Source organism: Mauremys reevesii, linkage group 7, assembly GCF_016161935.1.
Source record: "Mauremys reevesii isolate NIE-2019 linkage group 7, ASM1616193v1, whole genome shotgun sequence".
Lineage (NCBI taxonomy): Eukaryota > Metazoa > Chordata > Testudines > Geoemydidae > Mauremys > Mauremys reevesii.
Genome location: NC_052629.1, coordinates 33,756,417 through 33,778,017, shown reverse-complemented (window position 1 = coordinate 33,778,017; position 21,601 = coordinate 33,756,417). Strand labels below are relative to the sequence as shown.

At 42.6% G+C, this 21,601-nt stretch overlaps 1 protein-coding gene across 3 annotated transcripts in view; it reads left to right on the top strand.

Annotated features, from left to right (window-relative positions):
* LOC120369193 (lysosomal acid lipase/cholesteryl ester hydrolase-like) overlaps positions 1-21,601 on the top strand; it is a 37,875-nt gene that overhangs the window by 3,565 nt on the left and 12,709 nt on the right. For all 3 annotated transcript variants that reach the window (XM_039482189.1, XM_039482188.1, XM_039482190.1), the window contains exons 2-3: positions 11,343-11,411; positions 19,712-19,823. In XM_039482189.1, the coding sequence (XP_039338123.1) occupies positions 11,377-11,411; positions 19,712-19,823 (147 nt within the window). In that variant the 5' untranslated portion in view covers positions 11,343-11,376. The remainder of the gene's footprint in view (positions 1-11,342; positions 11,412-19,711; positions 19,824-21,601) is intronic.

The window sequence follows — 21,601 nt, the reverse complement described above, 5'->3', positions numbered from 1 at the left end:
CCTATCTACTCTACCATTCTCGTTAATTCTGGTAGCTGGTGAGAGATGCAAAAAAGTCTAGTGTAGATGCAACTTCTACTGACTTCCTGTCTAGTTCTAGGTCTATTTCAAGGTCCTAGTTCCCATCTTTACAAATCTCACTGAGTTAGAATATAGTTCACAAGCCTTTTCTATGATATGAAAATTATCTATTTCTAATGATGGTATAGGCCAGCAGCTAACTACAATTCTTCTCCCATCCTTCCCCTCCCCTTCCCCGAGCAAAGAGGAAGCAGGGAAAGAATTAGGACTGAGAGCATTGTCGCCAAATCACAATGCATGTGGGGATGGTGCAGCTGGTGAGGTGTTCCTGGCTCAGGGCTATGACTAATGCCACAAACTACCCCATGTTAACATGTACAAATCTCTCTGTTGTAGGGAAGGCCTGAGACATCTCTTTGTACAAGTATTTCCTGAATAAATGTGGCTGAAGGACCCAGCATTTCCTCTCCTACAGACAAATTGAAGTATAATTATCACTTACCAATGCAGTGTCAGCCAGGGAGGAATGTTGACTGCTGACATTTCAAACAGAATGATTGCGTTTTCCTCTTGATAGGATACCTAGATAGAACAGTGATGAGGTGGACAAAAAATGCAGTTATAGGTAGGACACAAGCTTGTGCTACCCTAGCTTTGAGTATCAAAGAGGCTGAGGTGAGATACTTCTCTAACACAAAACACTAGCTGCCCTTTCCCCTTTAGCTAGACTATTTGGTTTAATTAAATCACCCTTACAAAACAAGTTATATGAACAGGACCTGCCTTCCCCGTCCTCCCCCCCAAAAAGCTCTGTGAACCCAAGTGATAGTTTAAGAGGTTCTAGTTGCAAACTCTGTGTCTACACTAGCACTTTTGTTGGTATAACTTATGTTACTCAGGAGTGTGAAAAAGCACACCCCTGAGCGACTGTAGTGGTGCAGACCCACCACCGCAGTGCCTCCTGCTGGTCGTGCTGGGAATTAGCTCTCTTGGGCCACCAAGGCACCTTTTACTAGCAGTGTGTCACACGCTGTTACTTCCACTTCCTCCACCGTCTCCACCATCTGGACCCGCAGCACTCCCGGACTGCAGTGTCCTCTTTGGGACATGGCCCTCTGCCTGTGCCCTAGCCCGCTGTCTCCCCCATTTTCAGGGGACAGGCGGTCCTCAGTCCTTCCACTTGCCTCAACGGCCAACTGCAGCCTCTAGTCTAGCCCCTGTCTTCAGGGGCAAACTGCAGTCTGGATTTAGGCCACTCTCTTCATTGGCAAGTAGGGATAAAGGGTGGAGAGACTTACTGCCCCTCCTCCTATTCCCGCTGCCTACTTAGGCCACTTCCCCCATAACCCTAGCACCTTCCCTGCCCTTGCTTCTGGGTTTCAGTCTGGCCATGGTCAGCCAAGAGCTCCCCTGTTGCTCTGCAACCCTGCCCAGCACTGCAGTATCCCCAGTGCTCCTCAGGAGACAGTCCTTCCCCTTTCCCCTTCAGGAAGAGACTGCCCCTTGCTCTGCTGAGCAGCCTTTTATCTATGGGCTGCTCCAGAAAGCCTTCTCTCAATTGGCTCTCTCAATAAACCCTTTCCTGATTGGCGGGGTTCTGCGCAGCCTCTCCAAGGCTGCCTTAACCCTTCTCCTGCCCGTGTGGGGCAGCCACCCCACCACAGCAACATAATTTACACGGATAGACGCGCTGGTGTGGACAGTGCTGTATTAGCAGGAGACGCTCTCCCGCAGACATAGCTACCACTGCTCTTTCAGGGTGATTTAATTATATTGATGGGAGAGCTCTCTCCTGTCAGCATAGAGCCTCTATGGGGAGACCTTACAGCAGCACCTCTGTAAGCTCTCTAGTGTAGACATGAGAGTCTACACTTAGTGTCACCCATCTGCAATCTGTACTTTACCTAAATCTCTAGAAATGCCCTGATCACCAGTTTCACAGAGGTGTTACTGACTTGTCAGTTTAAAATATTTTGCATGACTGGAGTTGGGTAAATGGGGCTAATTGGAACCTGAGGTTTTCGTTTCATATGGATTGTGAGGTTGAAAAAGTTAATATTGGTTGTTTGGCATGGCAAAAGCTTGGAAAAGGCATGGCTCTGTAAAACCCTGCAAAAGTCACACAGACAAAATGAAGACTCACAGGATCACATTATTTTAAGCAAAATGTCTTTGATTTTACAGTAAAAGTTATTCAAAGCATGCCAGTAAAAATGAGCAGTTTAAAACCTCTAAAACCCTCTGATTACTTGCCATGTTCCACTGCGCTGAACATACAGAGCCAGATTCTGCCAGATTATTTTAACTGCAGAGTACTTCATGAGACTATCCACAGGGCAATGGTCTACTCAATGTGAGCAAAAGGCAGAATCAGACTCAAATTTGTAACAAATTATGGAAGAGTATTGCTAAACAGAAGGCTGGCCAGGATTCCAAAGGCCAAGATTTGTTATAGAAACCTTAAGTCATGGTTTTGTCATGAAAATCAAAATGTTGTTACAAAGATAAAGGAACAACCTTACTCAGAGGAAAACTGAGCTGAAGTTAGTATGTTTTTTCTGGTTTAGAAAACCATATGGATCCATAACTTGGTTCAGATTTACTCAAAAATTGTCAGTCTCACTGAATGGTTTGCAAAACTTCTGTCATAGTAGAATTCATTACACATATCTGAACAGCGTTGAATATAGTTACATTTTTGTAGAACTAAGGTAAAAATGTTCATTTAAAAAAGTTAGCTCGGTTCTTGGAAATGAATCCAGTTTTTGTATGTTAGTGACAGTATTCCCAGTCCCTTTCAGTAAGTCTTTCTAGAGACAGGGGCGACTCTAGGCATTTTGCCGCCCCAAGCACGGCAGGCACAGTGCCCCCAGTGGCTTGCTGCCCCAGGCACGCGCTTGGCGTGCTGGTGCCTGGAGCCGCCCCTGTCTAGAGAACAGATATTTGCACCCTTTGTAGTTATTGAACTAAATGGTATTTAGTTTAAGGTGAATTTAACTTCATCCATTTCTGTTAGAAATTAAATGTCTAAAATGTTTTCTTGCAGAGTCGCATTGATATCTACCTGTCACACTTTCCAGATTCAATGTCTGTAAAAACTATGCTGCACTGGGGCTAGGTAGAGTTTCTGAAATATAAAATGGCTTTAACTCACTGCTTATATTTAAATATTAGCCAACCAATTCTGGCTGATCATATTTGAATTCGGATTTATTCATGAAAGAGTGAGAACTATCTGGAACTTTACATCTCAGATCCTTCTTTTGTTTTACCCTGGCACTGGTGTTGAGATTTATTTATGCAAAATAATGTGTAATTTTATTAACTCTGTCACTGAGTTTGGATATCATTGCCGTATAATCATAATCACTATCACTATAGTCATATACAACGTAAACCACCTTGTAAGGGTCCAGTGTGGGGGCTCGGCCCTCTCTGGTGTGGCCGGGAGCCAGGCCGCCTCACTACATGGCCTAAATCAGTAGTTCAGTCTCCGAAGGTCCAAGCCCTAGGTCAGGGCGGGCAACAAACAATAGTCCAAGGGCTCAGACCCTCAGGCAGGGGCTGAGCAAAATAAACAGTAATTTAAGCCCAAGCCCAAATCCTCAGTCAGGGCGGGGCAACAAACAGTAGTTCAAGGAGCTCAGACCCTCAGGCAGGGGCTGAGCAAAATACACAGTAATTTAAGCCCAAACCCTCAGTCAGGGTGGGGCAACAAGCAGTAGTTCAGGGCTCAGGTCCTCAGGCTGGAGCTGAGCAAAACAAACAGTTAGTGAAGCCCAGCCCTAGGTCAGGGCGGGGCAACCAACAGTAGTTCAAGGGGCTCAGACCCCCAGGCAGGGGCTGAGCAAAATAAACAGTTCAGGGGCTCAGGTCCTCGGGCAGGAGCTGAGCAACAACAGTTAGTGAAGCCCAGCCCTTGGTCAGGGTGGGGCAACAAACAGTAGTTCACAGGCTCAGACCCTCAGGCAGGGGCTGAGTCAACAGCAACAGTTCAGGGGCTCAGACCCTCAGGCAGGGGCTGAGCAAACAGCAGGTAAGTCCAGACTTCTATGTCTGAGCGCTAGTGTGAGGGGGAGACTGCTACCCGTGAGTGGGGTGGCAGGGGGGACACAGGCCCACCCACTCCACTGTGTCCCAGCCCGGGGCCCTAACAGCAGCAGTTAGTCTGCTGCTGTGTCGGTGGGGTCCTGACCGCAACACACCGACATCGGCTCAAAGTCTGCTGTAGCCAGACTGGGGTCAGCTACCCCCGGGCTACTTTCCATCTCCCCCTCCATGGGTACCTGCTCATCTCTGGTGTCCGGCGCTGGGTCCCACACCATGGGCTCCTCGACATGCTGAGAGCTGGCTCGCTCAGGCTGCTCCTCAGGACTCGGGTCGGGGGGACGCTCGAGCAGCTCCTCGGGGTACCGGGGCAGGCTCGCGCCAGGCCTCCTCAGGTACCGGGACGGGGGAAGGCTCGCTCGGCCAGTCCTCCTCAGGGGCGGGCTCGGGCTCTCCTCCTCCTCCTCTCCCTCCTCAAGGCTCGGCTCGGGGCTCGGCAGCCAGCGCAGGTCAGTCTCGGTCCGCGTCTCCTGCCGCCGCTGGGGGGGCGGGGGGGGCTTTCTCCTTCCCTGACCCCCCGCCCCGGGGACAGGGGGCGGGGGGGGGCGGGCTGCCCCTGCGCTGGCTCTGTCTGCTCTGCTCTCTCCTCTCTCATGCGGCCGCCCCACCCAGGCTGCCACACACACACCCCCTTAACCCCTTAAACTTAATGTTGTAATCCAAAAAAAAAAAAAAAAAAAAAAAAAAGAATGTGGCTGCACTGGTGAGTAACTTGACATAAAATGCTAGTGTAGACACAGCCATAAAGAGACTTCTGGCCTTGGACATTGTTTGTGTCTCAAAAGGACATTTGATAGTTCTTGAGCTTGTAGGGAGCAGAGAGGAAACCAAACTATGTAAAACAAGAAATGTTTAGGTGCTAGAGTAAGGGTTAAGAGTAGAGTTGCTGGGATCACTCAGGCTTGGAGTGTAAAGGTCAATAAGACCACTTTTTAGAAACCTCAGCGATGAGTCTTTGGAATTACATATTGATGAATATGCATCTATAGAATACATTGACTAAGAACATGAGAGGATACCTAGCCTGGAGGTCTTAAGTAAATTTACTCTTTAAAGGTGCCACTTCAGTATATCCTAGAAGCATCTTAAGCCTCTGAACAATCTTTACTCCTTAAAAACTGCAGTCTCTGTAAGTAGCCTCTTTTCAATGTTAGAAGAAAACTTAAATGAGATTAATAAAATAAATATATTCAGCAGTATCATGTTATACTGGGTCATAATAATATCTCATCCTTACATGTAACCTGGGAAACGGGGAAAGATCCTGTGATCCTTGATGATATCCACCTTCCCCCTAACTAACTATGGCTATTAACATTATTATTCTCTTCTCTTACTCTATCTTACTGATACTTCATTACAGTTGTTAGAAAGAGAACACAGTGAACTCATTCTTTTTTTCTTTTCCTCCCTCTTCTCTCTCTCTTCTCCCCCCCCCCCCCCCCCCCCCCCCCCCCCCAAATTCAGGTTTCCCAATTTTGAGCAACAACAATCAGCCCCCCCCAAACCTCTGGCTAGTCTGTGCCCTGGCAGAACTAGAGAACTCAGAACACACAGGATACACACAATATACAGCAACACTACAATGCCATGTGTGTTAGTTTGTGTGTACACATGTACACACCTTGTATGTGGTGATGAGCATGAGTCTGGATCTTTTCTGCTTTCCTCAATGTATGCAGAGCACTACGAGACACACACTACACACAATGGTATGGCTTATTTTTCTGACTTGTAACATACCTGAAGGTGAAGTGGGTACCTTGCAAATAGATAACTAGATGGGTCTGTGCTGCAAGACATTTATCCTCTTCAGTTTATACGTCACATAACGAACAAGGGGCACAAAAGGAGCAGGTGAATTTGGACTGGGTTACATACATTAAATCACGTGGAGACTCATATTCCTGTATAAGTGTTTGTAGGATTGGAGCCTCAGTTAGTTCATGTGGTCACCTTAGTGAGCAGGACTCCTCCTTTTTTTATTTTTATTATGAAGTAGATCAGATCAGATCATAGACATGGCAGAGGTGAGGAGGTGAGAGAGGATGAGAATGAGTGGAGTGGTGAATTTGATATTATATAATTATATTTACACTAGGAAGGCAAGGCAAAAAATAGTAAATTTTTAAAATTGAAAAAAAGTGTGTGTGTGTGTGTCTGTTAGAATGCTTTTATGCTTTGCTTGCTGGGGGGGGGCCTTTTTTTTCAGTCAGGATATGGACGTAAGAGCTTTGATGCAGCTTCCTATAGCCGGAGGCTGCTCAAAGCATAACACCTGTTTTCTCTTGCACAGCTTAGTGCTGTAGCTGACCTGTGGGGGGAAGCAGCTTCTTCCCTTTGATGTCTCTCTGGAACACAGGTAAAGCAACAGTCAGTCAAGGTAGAAGAGTCCTTCCCTTCTAGCCTCTGACTCAGTCCCCTGGACTGAAGGAAGCGCCCAGCCACTCTGAAGAGCCAAAGACTGTAGAAAGGCCATTGAGTTGGGGGGTTAGGAGAGGTAGAGAAGAGAGGAGAGAGAGTGGAGCTGGAGCTGGAACTGTTGCACTGGCTGAAAGGGAAGACTCTGCTTCCTTTTTTTTCTCACCTCCTCCCCCCCATATCATGGGGGAGAAGCAGGAAGATTGGTGCAGGCCAAGGCCTCCCCCCTGCTCCCAGAAGGCCATCCATCTGGCCCCATCCTGCTGTCTCACCCTCCTGTGCCCTGTCAGTCTTTCCTTTCCTCCCCTCCCCCCTTTTGCCCTTTGTTTATCATTATAACCATGCTCACATTGACCATATCAGGGAATGGCTCTGCCAAAAAGTTAATACAGCCTGTGCCTATATCACTTTTTCAGAGGGTACCCTCTAGGAATGAAGGAGAGATGATATGCATCTTACCCTGGCGCTGGGCTACCCAGTCCTTTGCCCAGTCCTTCCAGCATCCTCTACAAACAACGCATGGAGGGGCCTCTATAGGGAGAGAAAGGGAAACAGTGACATAGGGTACATCTACACTACAGGATTATTCCGATTTTACATAAACCGGTTTAGTAAAACAGATTGTATAAAATCGAGTGCACGCGGCCACACTAAGCACATTAATTCGGTGGTGTGCGTCCACGGTCCGAGGCTAGCATCGATTTCTGGAGTGTTGCACTGTGGGTAGCTATTCCGTAGCTATCCCATAGTTCCCGCAGTCTCCCCCACCCCTTGGAATTCTGGGTTGAGATCCCAGTGCCTGATGGGGCAAAAATCATTGTCGCGGGTGGTTCTGAGTAAATGTCGTCAGTCATTCCTTCCTCCGGGAAAGCAATGGCAGACAATCATTTCGCGCCCTTTTCCCCTGGATTGCCCTGGCAGATGCCATAGCATGGGAACCATGGAGCCTGTTTTGCCTCTTGTCACTGTCACCGTATGTGTACTAGATGCCGCTGACAGAGGCGATTCAGCAGCGCTACACAGCAGCATTCATTTGCTTTTGCATGATAGCAGAGATGGTTATCAGCCGTTCTGTACCATCTACCATGCCATTGTAAATTGGCAATGAGATGACGGTTACCAGTCCTTTTGTGCTGTACCATCTGCTGCTGTCATAGGTGCCCCGGCTGAGATCGGCCGGGGGCGCAAAAGACAAAAATGGGAATGACTCCCTGAGTCAATCCCTCCTTTATGGTATCTAAAAATAGAATCAGTCCTGCCTAGAATATGGGGCAAGTGTACTAGAGAACCAGTGTATCAGAGAACCAGAGAGCACAGCCGCTCCGTGTCAGATCCCGCAGAAATGATGAGCTGCATGCCATTCACAGGGGGTGCCCCTGCAACAATCCCACCTGTTGATTCCCTCCTCCCCTAGCCTTCCTGGGCTATCGTTGTAGTGTCCCCCCATTTGTGTGATGAAGTAATAAAGAATGCAGGAATAAGAAACAGTGACTTGTTAGTGAGATAAAATGAGGGGAAGGCAGCCTCCAGCTGCTATGATAGTCCAGACAGGCCATTAAGCAGAGTGGGAGAGAGGAGCCCAGCATCCCGCTGCTATGATAGTCCAGGCAGAACAGAATCTTTTCTTTACACATGAAGGGCGGGGGCTGATGGAGCTCAGCCCCCTGTTGCTATGATGAAGATGGTTACCAGCCGTTCTGTACCATCTACTGGGAATGATAAGGAGTTTTTTTACCCAGGCGCTCCCAGCCGACCTCACCGGAGGCCAGTCAGGAGCACTCACGGGCTGATGATGAGGACGGATACCAGTCCTATTGTACAGCACCATCAGCCACAAGGCTGATGATGACGATGGATATCAGCCATATTGTACCATCAGCCACCCATGAGGGGGGGCGAGGATGCTGCCGTTACTGCTGCAGCATCGCATCTATCAGCAGCATTCAGTAAACATAGGGTGACATTTAAAAGAGTCAAGAGAGGATTTTTTTCCCTTTTACTTCTGGGGCTGGGTGAGGGGGGTAAATTGACGAGCTATGCCCTGAACCACCGCGGACAATGAGTTTGACACTACAGGCATTGGGAGCTCAGCCAAGAATGCAAATGCTTTTCGGAGACTGCAGGAACTGTGGGATAGCTTGAGTCCTCAGTCCCCCCCTCCCTCCCTCTATGAGCGTCCATTTGATTCTTTGGCTTTCCGTTACATTTGTCACGCAGCAGTGTGCCGAGTCCCTGCTGTGGCCTCTGTCTGGAGATTTTTTTAAAATGCTTTGGAACTTCATCTTCTGTAACGGAGCTCTGATAGAACAGATTTGCCTGCCCATACAGCGATCACATCCGTACGGTCCATGCTGGAGCTCTTTTTGGATTTTGATTTCAGACTGCATCACCACCCGTGCTGATCGGAGCTCCACGCTGGGCAAACAGGAAATGATATTCAAAAGTTCGCGGGGCTTTTCCTGTCTACCTGGCCACTGCATCCGAGTTCAGATTGCTGTCCAGAGCGGTCAGTGGTGCACTGTGGGATACCGCCCGGAGGCCAATACTGTCGATTTGCGGCCACACTAACCCTAATCCGATATGGTAATACCGATATTCGCGCTACTCCTCTCGTTAGGGAGGAGTACAGAAACCGGTTTAAAGAGCCCTTTATATCAATATAAAGGGCCTCTTAGTGTGGACGGGTGTCGCATTAAATCGGTTTAACGCTCCTAAAACTGGTTTAAATGCATAGTGTAGACCAGGCCATAGAGATGGCTGGATCTCCATTGAGAGAGCCATACAGGGAGGATGCCCTCACACATGGATCAGAGTGGCATGAACTGGTTTCATATTGGTCTGAAAACCAGTGAGAGAGGAGAATAAGGTCTAAAATAAGTTATTACAAACTTTAACAGAAACATTTATCAAAATACTGGAATAAATTATTTGGTTAAAGCAAAATATCATGCACACTCACTGGTACAATATGAAAACAAAATATATGTATAGATAATAAGATAAAATGGTAATTTCATTCCAATGGACTAAATTTCCTTTCCTTTCCTTATTATTAACACATCCATTCTTTTACAACAGAAATCTAATAAAACTTGTTTACAGCTTAAATAAGCTTATTATATACACAAATACACAATTATGAATTGGCCTTTGGAAGTCCCTAAAGCTGTGTTAACAAGATTTGCTACCAATCGCTTTATTCAGCTTGTAGTTTTGACCACGTGTTGTGGTTGATGCTTTTCTACTCTTCGTCTTCCGTATCCGTTAAAGTCTTTCTTTACCGTATACTTAGGTCCAAACTTCTGTTTTTCTTACATTTAGATGTGTAACCTGTTTTACTTGTTGTATCAAAACTCTGTGATATTAATCTTTTTTTTCTTTTTTCCTTCAAGTTTAATTGTGGCTATAGTTGAAAGGGTTTCTCCCCCCCTTAGTATTTTTTTTTAAAAAGGTCTTAAACTATCAGGTTTGGTGGCTGGGAATGACCCTGTTCCAGCATATTCCAAAAAGTTCCATCAGATTTCTAAGTAACCATCTTTGTATCTTCTCCCTTGTAGAGCTCTGACTGATGAGTTAGTTTTTCTAATACCAGAATTCCCCACACTTTTTAATACCAGTCAGTACTTTCAGGACAATCTGTCCTCTTCCACCATCTTGCTATAATAATTCTAGTGGCAACTCGGAGATGTGTGATCAGTTTTTTATGGCTTTTATAAGATGCAGAGTTTTCAGGACAACTTAATAAAAATACTTTGGCTATCTGACAGCTGACATCCTGATCTCCCTTATGGTTTTCCAAAATGTTTTAATTGTTGGCCTCTTCCACCATATATAGAGAAATCATCCTATTTCATTCCATTCTCTTTGGCATTTGCTCTATCCCGTACCATAAATATGTTTAATTTTAAGGGGAGTGAGAAATTGATAAAGAATTTTAATGTAATTTTCTTTTAATAATGTGTTTATTTAGAAGTGGGGACCATTGCCCCATATATTTGTCCATTTCTCAATTTTGGTGTCTATGCCTATGTCAATTTTCTATAGTTTCATGAACATAGTTATTTGCTGTAAGTTTCAGTGATTATTTTGTATAGAGTGGAAAGTAAACCTTTGTGTTTCATGGATGTGGAGTAGTTTTTCAGATTCTGTCAATTGATGGACAAAATTCTAATGGATTTCTCTGTATGATATTAAAGAATTATTTCATATGTCTCAAAGCCATGAAGAGGAATATTTTATATCTCTCTAGTCCAACTGCATCATCAACTATAACTACATCAACCTGGATCATCTCCAAGAGCTCTCAACCATCAACTTTAACACTCTGGTTTACAGAAGGATAATTGTTATATTGAAAAATCTATTGTATTTCTATTGGCTTTTGCTTAACTGCAAACACCTTCTGGTACAATCAAATCAGTGGGCATAGCATCTCAGAAAGAATATAATTCTGATCAATGTAAGAATGAACATAGAATGCGAACTCTGGACCAGTACTGAAATGATTCACTCAATCTTAGGGCTACATGGCTTTTAAAAGCCGTTCTGGTTGGTTGCCTTAACAGTCTGGAATTAAATTTTTAAAGTGACACAAGCAAGTATTTTAACAAGATTATATCATCAGTCTCCATTCTGAAAAGCTGCCTACTGTTTCCCTTTTTAATAGAATCAATGTCTAATTAATTTCTGATGTTTCTTTTAAAATCCACTATTCATTTTGATCATTTCAGGATACTTTGGGACAGAATAAATAATAAAAGAATATTAAAATGTGTATATTTTTTCTTTCTTAGAAATTTAAAACAGGAGAATTCAGATATTTTGACTATGGCAGCTAGGAAAGTGAAGTTAAATACAACCAGGTAAGAAAAAGCCGTGATCTCTTAAAAGTAAAAATAAACAGAATACTACAGCAATATTTCTAACGAGGGAATAAAGTATATTAGCTGCATTGTCTGATTGTGGTGGAAATATCTTAGTTGATTTATTTGAATTATTCAATACTCTGCTCAAAATATTTTCACTGCTGAAAATTCTCTGTTGTCTGTCCACTGTCCCTGTCCAGCTGTTATTCTGTTGACTTTCCAGCAAAATCCATGAAACTTAAGGATGTTCTCGCTACATCTAACAATGAAATAGTTGCATTCTTTCTGGATGCACCCAAAACTTCAGGCACATATCAAGCCACAGATGAATATTTTGTGTTTAAAACATACTACTTCACAGGCTTTCACTTTTAAAGCTGTTCAATTTGTTTTCCAGATTGAAGCCGCCTTGTATAGGTTAGAAGTTATGAAAGTTCCAACTGCATTGGGGTATGGTGGGGAGGACTGACTTGTGGACCTGGAGGATATAAAAATATTACTCCCACAAATCACTGTTCTACAGTATGAAAAGTATATTCCGGATTGGGCCCATTTTGATTTCATTTGGGGGTCTTGATGCTCCTGAGCGAGTATACGGTGAAATCATTGATCTGATGAAGAAACATCCATAGAATTGCATATTAGTGTTTTAGAATTAAGCAAGATTTAGAAGGAGTCCTTTGAAATAAGCTTTGTAGCTGACCTAACTGTAAGGGTTACAAAGGTGTTTGCTATGATTCCTTGAATTTGCACTACTTGTCATTATCCTATTCTATCCTGCTGGTAATTCGGGGACCTCCTCAAGGATTTAAATTTGATTTCTTAGAGGAGATAGATTTTTATGGCTTCAAATTTATCCCATGCCTAGAAATGTGTTGAACAATGAAAATAAAAACCCTAAAAATTGAAGGTTTTAATATTTCAGTGTGAAAATGGAAATTTCACTATTTGTATGACGGTTGTGAAAATTCCCACTAAATAAAATAACAGGATTCATTTTCCTCACATAAGTGACTGATTCAAATAACGTTAGCCTCAGCCATGAAAAATTTTGTGTGTTTGAATGTTTTCAACAAGGAAAGATAATTTCATAAAGTGATATTCAGAGGGCACAAAACCAACAAAAACTGCTAAGGTTTATTTATTTCCCTTAGCTTTGAGGGATTGGGAAGATTTTGGTGGGAAATGATAATGCTCATAAATGTTTTGGGCTGCAAGGTTATGTATGTTATTATTATTGCCAAAAGGCGAGTCCTGGAGTAGTTTATAGTTGTATTTTTTTAAATGTGTCAAGGAGAATCCAGATCAAAGGATGGAAGTGTCTATAATGAGTGTATAAATAAAAATAAATCAAATTAAACCAATACACCTTGCATAGCTGTATGTGTTACTTATTGGGTTTTACCGCTTTGCGTGCTTCACTCATTCATTAAATAATTAGAGAGAAATTAGAAGGGCCAAAATGGAGAAAACAGCAAAAGGTGAAAAAAACAAACCTGAGATTCTTTAACTATGTCAGAAGCAGGAAGCCTGTGAAAGGTTGTTCCACATCTGGCTCCTGTGAGGTTCTTATACCATCCTCTGAAGCTGCTGGTTTTGGCCACTGTTGGAGATGGGGACACTGAGCTAGCTGTACCATGCATTTGATCCGGCAGGGCAGTTCCTAAGTTGCCACTGCTAAATGGTGCCGTTTAGACACAGCCCTACATTGGAGACGATGGGGCCATGCACCTCCTCAAGGGGAGCTCAGGGAGGCACAGTCCCTTCCCCAAGTTTCGTGGAATGAAGGGGGATTCTTCTTCCTATTGGGGGAGGTAGAATTGACCTCACTTCCCCCTCACAACTTTGGGATCAGTGTTGATAGGGGAGTAGTCCCTGTGATTAGGGAGCTCAGAGACTGAGTTGTAGAGTCTCTTTGCATCCTCCTCAAGCACCCAGGTGAAGGCCACATCAATCTGGCCCTATATTATATCACATCACTACCAGCTGCAATCCTGCAAATCCCTTATTATGCCAAAGACTTAATCTCTCAGTGCCTCAGTTCCCCACTGGTAAAATGGGAATACAAATACTTCCTTTCTCACCCCCCTTCTCAGTCTTTATTCCTACAGTTTAGCTCCGTGTGATGTTTTCAGACTAGTTTATTCACTGAAAAATTCTGGTTTGAGTAACCTGAATCTATTTGCAAATTTGACACAAAGCTGCTGAATAGTTTTACTCAAAAGAATTTTTTCAGGTTCGATTCAAAAAGGGATTTAGAAGCTATTCACAAAATGGGGGCAAGGAGATGGTGGTGTGCTGCATGCAGCCTGGTGGTTAAGGTACTTATCGAGCATATAGGAGAGGACAGTTTTAATCCCCACTTTGGATTTGAGAATTGAATCCAGGTATCTCCCCTCCCAGGTGAGTGCCCTAACTACTGTGCTAGAAGATATCTGTCAGTGCAGTGCTCTGTCTCTCCTGTAGAAGTGCTTCACTTTGTATGAAATTCTTGAATAGTCATTGGGCCAGAGAAAGAATGAAAATGTCTACTTTCAGACATGGAATGCCATCTCTTATGCATTTCTGCAGTGATTCAGTATCAGCCTAAGGGATCAGGAGGGCATTAGGGGGCTCGGGCACATGACTTGGGAGGAGAGGCTAATTTAGTCTGCAGAAGAGAAGAATGAGGTGGGGATTTGATAGCACCCTTCAACTACCTGAAGGGGGGTTCCAAAGAGGATGGAGCTCATCTGTTATCAGTGGTGGCAGATGACAGAACAAGGAACAATGGTCTCAAGTTGCAGTGGGGGGTGGGGGTCTAGGTTGGATATTAGGAAAAACTATTTCACTAGGAGGGTGGTGAAGCACTGGAATGGGTTACCTAGGGAGGTGGTGGAATCTCCTTCCTTAGAGGTTTTTAAGGTCAGGCTTGACAGAGTCCTGGCTGGGATGATTTAGTTGGGGTTGGTCCTGCTTTGAGCAGGGGGTTTGACTAGATGACCTCCTGAGGTCTCTTCCAGCCCTAATCTTCTATGTTTCTATGATCAATTGTTCAGTCACGTATGCATGTACTTAACTTTAAGGCTACTGTGTTACATGCTGGCTGGATGCAAACTAGTTTAAATTTAATTTTCTCTTGTCATGTTCACACAAAGCAATTGCTGTTCTGTGTGCAGTGTGCAAGTTGTAAATGGTGCTAAGCTGTGTCTCAACCCATATAAAATATATTACTTGCATTATGTGTAATGCTCTGTAATCACCACAGTCTTTGACATAAACCAACAGCACAAACATGAAGGCTCAGCTGTGAAGGGTTCAGTCAGATCCTTGTCCAACTCAGTTAGTTGCCACTGTGCCTTGGAGCTTGTAGGGGCTTTTTCTGTGGCATAGCTAAACCACAAGTAAATAAACTTAAAATGGACTTTGCATGGACCTTCGTATGAGTAGACTTTAGCTCACTCCAGTGTCTATGTTAAGCAAATACAAAAGGGGACAAGAGAGCATGGCCAAAGCAAATCTGTAATGTACATTAGTTGCAGAAAACACTTTATGGTAAGCCCCCAGCTCTAGCCATTAATAAGCCAAACACTTCTATGCTTAAACTGCATGTTTTAAAAAAGAATTATTTTGTTGCATACACCAGCATATCAACAAATGTCAGAGCACTGGGCACATAGTAGGAGTGGTGTTTTCTGCCAGTTACCCTATTGCCTTCCATGGCACTGCGTGGCTGTACATGAGTGCAGAATTTGGCCCACACAGCGATCTGGTCACAGAAAGGAATAGCATAGGATTAACAATCAGTCTCCATTTCCCAGTTATGTTCACTCAAAATATAATGTTGAACTCAAGCTAGATTTATCCTTCGATTTAATCAGCTTAATCAATATATATCATTGTAGAATGATGAACAAATCAATGAATGTGATAGGAAATAATATATGCAGTCTGTAAAGTACAATCTATTTTATATAATTATTAAATTCTTCACAAACTTTGCATGATTATAACTTTTAGAGACATCACATCCCAATCTGGTGTTTTAGGGGAGAGATTACTCCTATTAACAAACAGTGGGAGGGGATCTGAATAGTCCCTTTATACTTATGGTGGATGAAGTTAATAGTAAGCCAGAGATTAACAACTTTTGGTTAATATGCCAGGAGCCGAGTCCATCCCATTGACATTAATGTTAATGAGATTTGGATACTGGCAACAGGCATGCCACTTATCAACAACTTTTCACCTCTCCCTGCTCGTCCTGCCCTGGTATTGGTGGCCCAGGCTTAGCACATCCCCTTAGCACATCCTGGGTTTAGCACTTTCTTCCTTGTCTGCAGCCTCACAAATCTGCCTGTATCTGGGGACCCACTGCCCAAATAGGAGGTAATGGACTGGGGCACATGCATCTCCACCCAGCGGGGAAGCCCCTGCTGGAGTCCTGGTGCTGTAGGCTGGGAGGGGAGGTTGCAGGCAGGGCAGAAGTGTGGCAGGGGGGCAGGGGTTTTCCATGGAAATCTCAGGAAAAACTTTTTAACTGTGTGAATGGTAAGACTACCTAGGGAGGGTGTGGAAGCTTCGTCCCTGGAGGTTTTCAAAAGGAGGCTGGATAGCCCCCTGTCTTGGATGGTTTAGACACAACAAATCCTGCATCTTGGCAGGGGGTTAGACTAGATGACCCTGGTGGTCCCTTCTAACCCTAACAGCCTATGATTCTAAATATTGGCATTAAATATCACTCCAACCTCCATTGCTCAGAAATGCTCCTGAGGATGGTTATGAAGAAATGTGTGGGTGGGTGGGAGGATGGGACGACCATACAATTATTTTACACTTCAGCTATTAGGACCCAATGACAGCATTATCAATGCTGATGGCTAGAGAAGCTGGTGAGAACATAGGGGAAGCACTCTTCACACTCCAACAAGTGCTTTGGGGCCATTTAGAGGGCAATTTAAACTGACCAAGGAAGACCTGCAGACCATCATCACAGATGTCAAGTGGTATGTAATCAAACCAGGTGGTGGCCCAGAAGGGGGGTTAGACTGATGCTATGCAGGAAGCTTACACTAACACAGAGACAAGAAAAATAATTTGTCAACATTTACAAACCAGAATTTAGTACTTAAATCCATATTTGGGAACCTCAATAAGTGGCCTGCTTTGCAAAGATGCCAAACATCCAGCAGCTCCCATAAAGGCCCTTACTGGCAATACATTTTGAGACGATTGTGGTGAGACAATTCTATAATATCTGAATACTTCATGTTTCTGTGTCCATAATGAATCTGGGTTCGGACCTGAGTATGATATGGACATTGCACTAGTTGGCTTGGTTAATGTTGTGCTAATGATGGATGAAGATCAGGTGGCCACTTTGATTTTGTCAGACTGATCAGCTAATATTTGGAACCATTAACACTATTATATATGCTGCAAAAACGTCTGTTAGTCTATAAGGCGCCACAGGATTCTTTGCTGCTTTTACAGAACCAGACTAACACGGCTACCTCTCTGATACTTGACACTATTATATATGTTGAGTCATTAGCCTCTGCGATAGTTTTCATTTCAGCGATAAGGGAGGAGCGAATAAATGATTTATTCTCTAAAGCGAAATATTGGATTGATCGCTTGAGAAGTTTTGTGATTTTTGTCCCTCTTATCTGAGAAATTGTAGACCTTTGTTGCTGGAGATGTGTGAAGAGAGTAGGAGTCACCCACGAGTGGCTTGGCTTCTTTTGAGCAGAGAGATCCCAGAGGGTAGGATTGAAAGATTCCACTTTTGCTATGGGGACTCTGGCTTTCTGTAGGATTATAGCTTGCTCCGATGCACATTCAATGGACAATGTAAAATGGAGAGAAAACATTTTATTATCGATAGAATACCACACTCATACATGTGCAGAAGTATGCTTCTGTTTTTTGAAACCTGAGAATAACTGTAGTGAAGCGTGTGTGGGCTAAATTTTGCTCTCATTTATTTTTTGGAAAAAAACATGCTCTACTAGATACAGTTGCTGATATGCTCATTTATTCAATAAATAATTCTTTTGAAAAAAGTCCATATTAGAAATAAAATAATTAGGCGCTTTAATGACTGGAACTGGGCACATACCATGAAACATTTTCTGTAAATAATGCTACCATTAATATGATTTTGCCCTGCTCAGCTTTGGCCCTTTTTTGAATTTGTTTAATACAGACATTGGCATGATCCAGTTGTAGTCGTGCTAACGATCATGGAAAGTATATTTTAGTTTCGATATGCAAATATTTGTTCTTGGTTTATTTTATACGTGTGGGGATTTTTGTCAACACAACAGTGGGAATAGATTTACAAAAGCCCTCATCAGCTCTTTAGCAAAGAGATAGTCGAATGAACTAGATAAGAAGCTAACCAAATACTTTGTAACTAAGACTATGCACGCATGTGCTGTTGTATTTTATCAGCGACTGCTGATGATAGAAAATTACAGGTTACTACACACACACTGTAATTAATATATTTTATATGGACATATGGCACTGATTAACACTCTTCACAACTTGCACAGATCAGAAGCTCCTTTGTGTGAACGTGTTTAGAGAAGATTAAATTCAAATGAGTTTGCATCCAGCCAACATATAATATAATAGTCTAAAGTTAAGCTTGTGCATAAGTGAGTGGAGGATCCATGCCTTACTGAACAACTGCGGAGATATGTGAAATGACATCACATGCCTGCAGATGGAGGGGAATGAAGGCATTTAATTGCACAATAAATATGTTTTTAGTCATCAGCAGTGTTTACTGATATGCACCTACTTTAATTGTGTCACGTAATAAGGTATTGCATGTCTGTCACTTCCTACTTCTATTAACATTGGTGTTGACAGAACTGCCGCCATTCAAGCCTCCAAATCCCATCTGATGCCGTGAGTGGACTCTGGTTGGTAATATCTTTTCCTTCCTAACCTCAGGTTTACATTTTAGATGCTCTTTTTGGGGTAAAATAACTAATAACCTGTACCTCAGTCACTTGCTTTGTGTCACATTTGTATGTGGTTTTTGACAAGTCCTTAGATGCAGTTATGGTGAATGCTTGTAACATTTCCTCAGAAGGAGTGAGGAGAATTGACACTACAACTCCTCTGGTCTATATATTTTGTGGGGATAAAAGATTGTTGGAATGAGGGACAATAGACAGAAAGTCTCCTAAGAGTAGATCTGTTCTTTTTCATAGCTTGAGACATTACTTAAAAGTTATTGTAAAATGTACCATTTACAGTACTTTACAAATGTGCATGGCCCAAAAGAATATTCACCATAATTGAGCATGGTACTTTAAATTGATATAGGCGAGTATTTTTTGTGTTCTTAATACAGCATTCAATAGTGGGTTCTTTTTGTGCTGTTTTCAATCAAACCTAACTTTCAGTCTCCTGACTTGCATTGATGTGCCACAAATCTAGCAATTTTATTTTTGTAAAATTCTGTGGTAAATTTGACTCAACAAAGTGAGGGATTGGTATCACTGCACTGAACCAGGAAGAGTGCTTGCAGGCTATATTAAAGCCATGCTTTTTAAGCACAATTGCCATTCCAGTCATATTATAAATGTCTTTTATTGGGATAAGTGATAACTATATGGGCAAAGTAGTGTGGAGGTTTTATGATGTATTCTTGACAAATTTATTTTAAAAAATTAGTCTGAGAAATTTATAATCCTGGAAATAATGGTTTATAGCCGTATGTTAGATTATAAACTGTTTGTGGCAGGGACCATGTCTTCCTATGTGTTTGGTCAATGTCCGATAAAATAGGCTCCTGATCCACAATATATTATTAAGTAATAATAAAATAACAAACGTATAGATGTGGCCATTACCTGACTGGCATGAATGCATTCCTTGACATATTTTAATCCTTATTTTTATTGTGTTTCTGTGTTTAACAAAACGTAATACACTAACTTATATAACACCAGTTCTGGGTATGAAACAATTTAACTGCTTTGTAGTGCTCAAGGTATAACAGTGCTCCACACAGGACCTGCTCCATCTTCTATTGCAGGCAAAGGGAGTGTTTCAGTAAGTTCAATAAGAGTTAGATATGGCCATAAATACAACAGAATCACGACAGAGACTGAAGTAGGGTCTGTCCCCAATTGAATTCAGTATTACTGTGCTTGTAAGAATTGGCAGGATTTTTTTTCCCATTTTCTAGCATGTATTTCACACTCTTTAGATATAGAAGAGAGTTGGCATAAATGTTACAAAGCCAAGATGTATGTTGGTAGAAATATTATTCATAGATGCATTTTTTTTCACAGAAACAAGATGTGGTGGTTTATTGCAGTAGCCTGTCTAATACAAGCTGTTACAAGCTCAGAAGAACTCATCAAGAAGAAAAGAAACATGAATCCCGAAACATTTATGAATATTGTAAGTCAAGTATTTGTGAAAATTTTAACTATAATGGAACATAATAATTAGACATAGGCCTGAAAATTCAGATTCAGGTTGAGGGCCGTATTTCAAATTTTCAACCACAACGTTTGGGGGTGACTTGTTTTGGGATTTAGAAAGGCTTATTAAATACATCTACCAAGTAACCTAATTGCAAACTTTGGATCCAAGTTTAGATCCATATTTAATATTGATAATGTTTCAGTAACAAGTTTTCTCTTTAACTCTTTCCCTTCCCTTCCCCCACTATAGCAACACTCACTGTTTTTCCAAGAGGGCCTTCCAATTTATCTGTATTGAAGGAAAGATCAGGGGAAGTGTGAAGTGTGCATATGAGTAAGTCAGCTATAAATGGGAATGATCTCTTATATTCAGTTCCATGCATTTCCTTGTTCCCAGAGAGAAAATTCTTCACACCTCTCTTCTCTTCTCATATGTCATGGTTCCCTATTTTGAGGGAGGATCTGAGCCAGCAATAACGAGTCTACATAATACTTTTTTGTATTTGAATCTTAAACACTTTTTTGACAACCCTTCGGGAAGTAATTGCTTGATGTATGTATGTTAAGGGATTATTAAATAGATTATTATGATTTAAAGTATGAAGCATAAGATGGATCTTTACAAGAGATACATTGTAAGAAAATGTGGAGCTGAATAGATGGAGACTTTGCAAAGGGAGTGGGTTTCAAGGAGGGAGTGAAATGAGCGCAGAAAGGATGCTTGGTGTTTGGCGTGTTTCTGTGGTATTGTAAACTTATATTTGGGGTAGTTTATACCATTACTTTTATAAGAGGATTCATAATAAAGTTCTTTCTATCATAGAGCCAACCATTTTCTGAGTTGTAAAGATACGTAATTATTATAGGACAAAGCAAATCTAAGATAGTCTAAGGTCTGGTTTAATGGAAACTCCCCATTGGAGTGGATTTTAATAGCTAGAGCTGTCAGAGAATTACACAAGAGCATGCAGGATTCCTGCAGTACTGGCCCTTCAGGTTAGGCAAGATGGAGTTCACCTACCTTGTTTTGGCTCAGGTATATTACGATCACTATGTGCAGATGTAAATTGGCTCTGAGAAAGATTTAGCATGTCAATTTTGCTACCAATGTTCAGTTGAGCTGTCAGCAGACACCATTCCTTATAATCTTCTGGTTCTTACAAGTTCCTAAAGCTGGCATTTTCCAGAATGCTCTGCACAAACCTACGCCTCACATACTAGGATGAAGTGTTTATATTATTAAATACTGAGGCTCTGGGACCCAGACCTATCTCCCCAACATGTGCTTAATTACCTTTCTGTTCGGGTTCATGTCGCAGTCCTGGCAAAGTTTCCCCAGCTGGAAACTCACTAGGCTGCCGTGTTTGGGCCTCACACACTGGGCCCACGTGCTTTAAGTGTCCCTAGTCTGAGTAGTCTGTAACACTGTCTCTTTTCTTGGCCTCTCTGGCATGCTTCCTGGGCACAGGCTCCTTGTTTGTTACCCTGTCACTGAGATAGGGCCTCGTGGCTCACCAGCTGTAGGCCCCCACCAGTGCTAATACCCCAGATTTCCCCATAATTTAAGATCACCCTATCCCTGAGCTCCTAGTTTGTGGGAACTCTGTGTTTATAGTGAAGCAAACAGATGCACAGATTTCTCAGAAGATTCCAAAAACCAATTGCCCTTTGCTTTAGCTAGCACAAGAAAGACAGAGCTAGACAAAACTATAAGACACCTGTACACATTTTCCTGCCTCAGTTTCCTCAGCA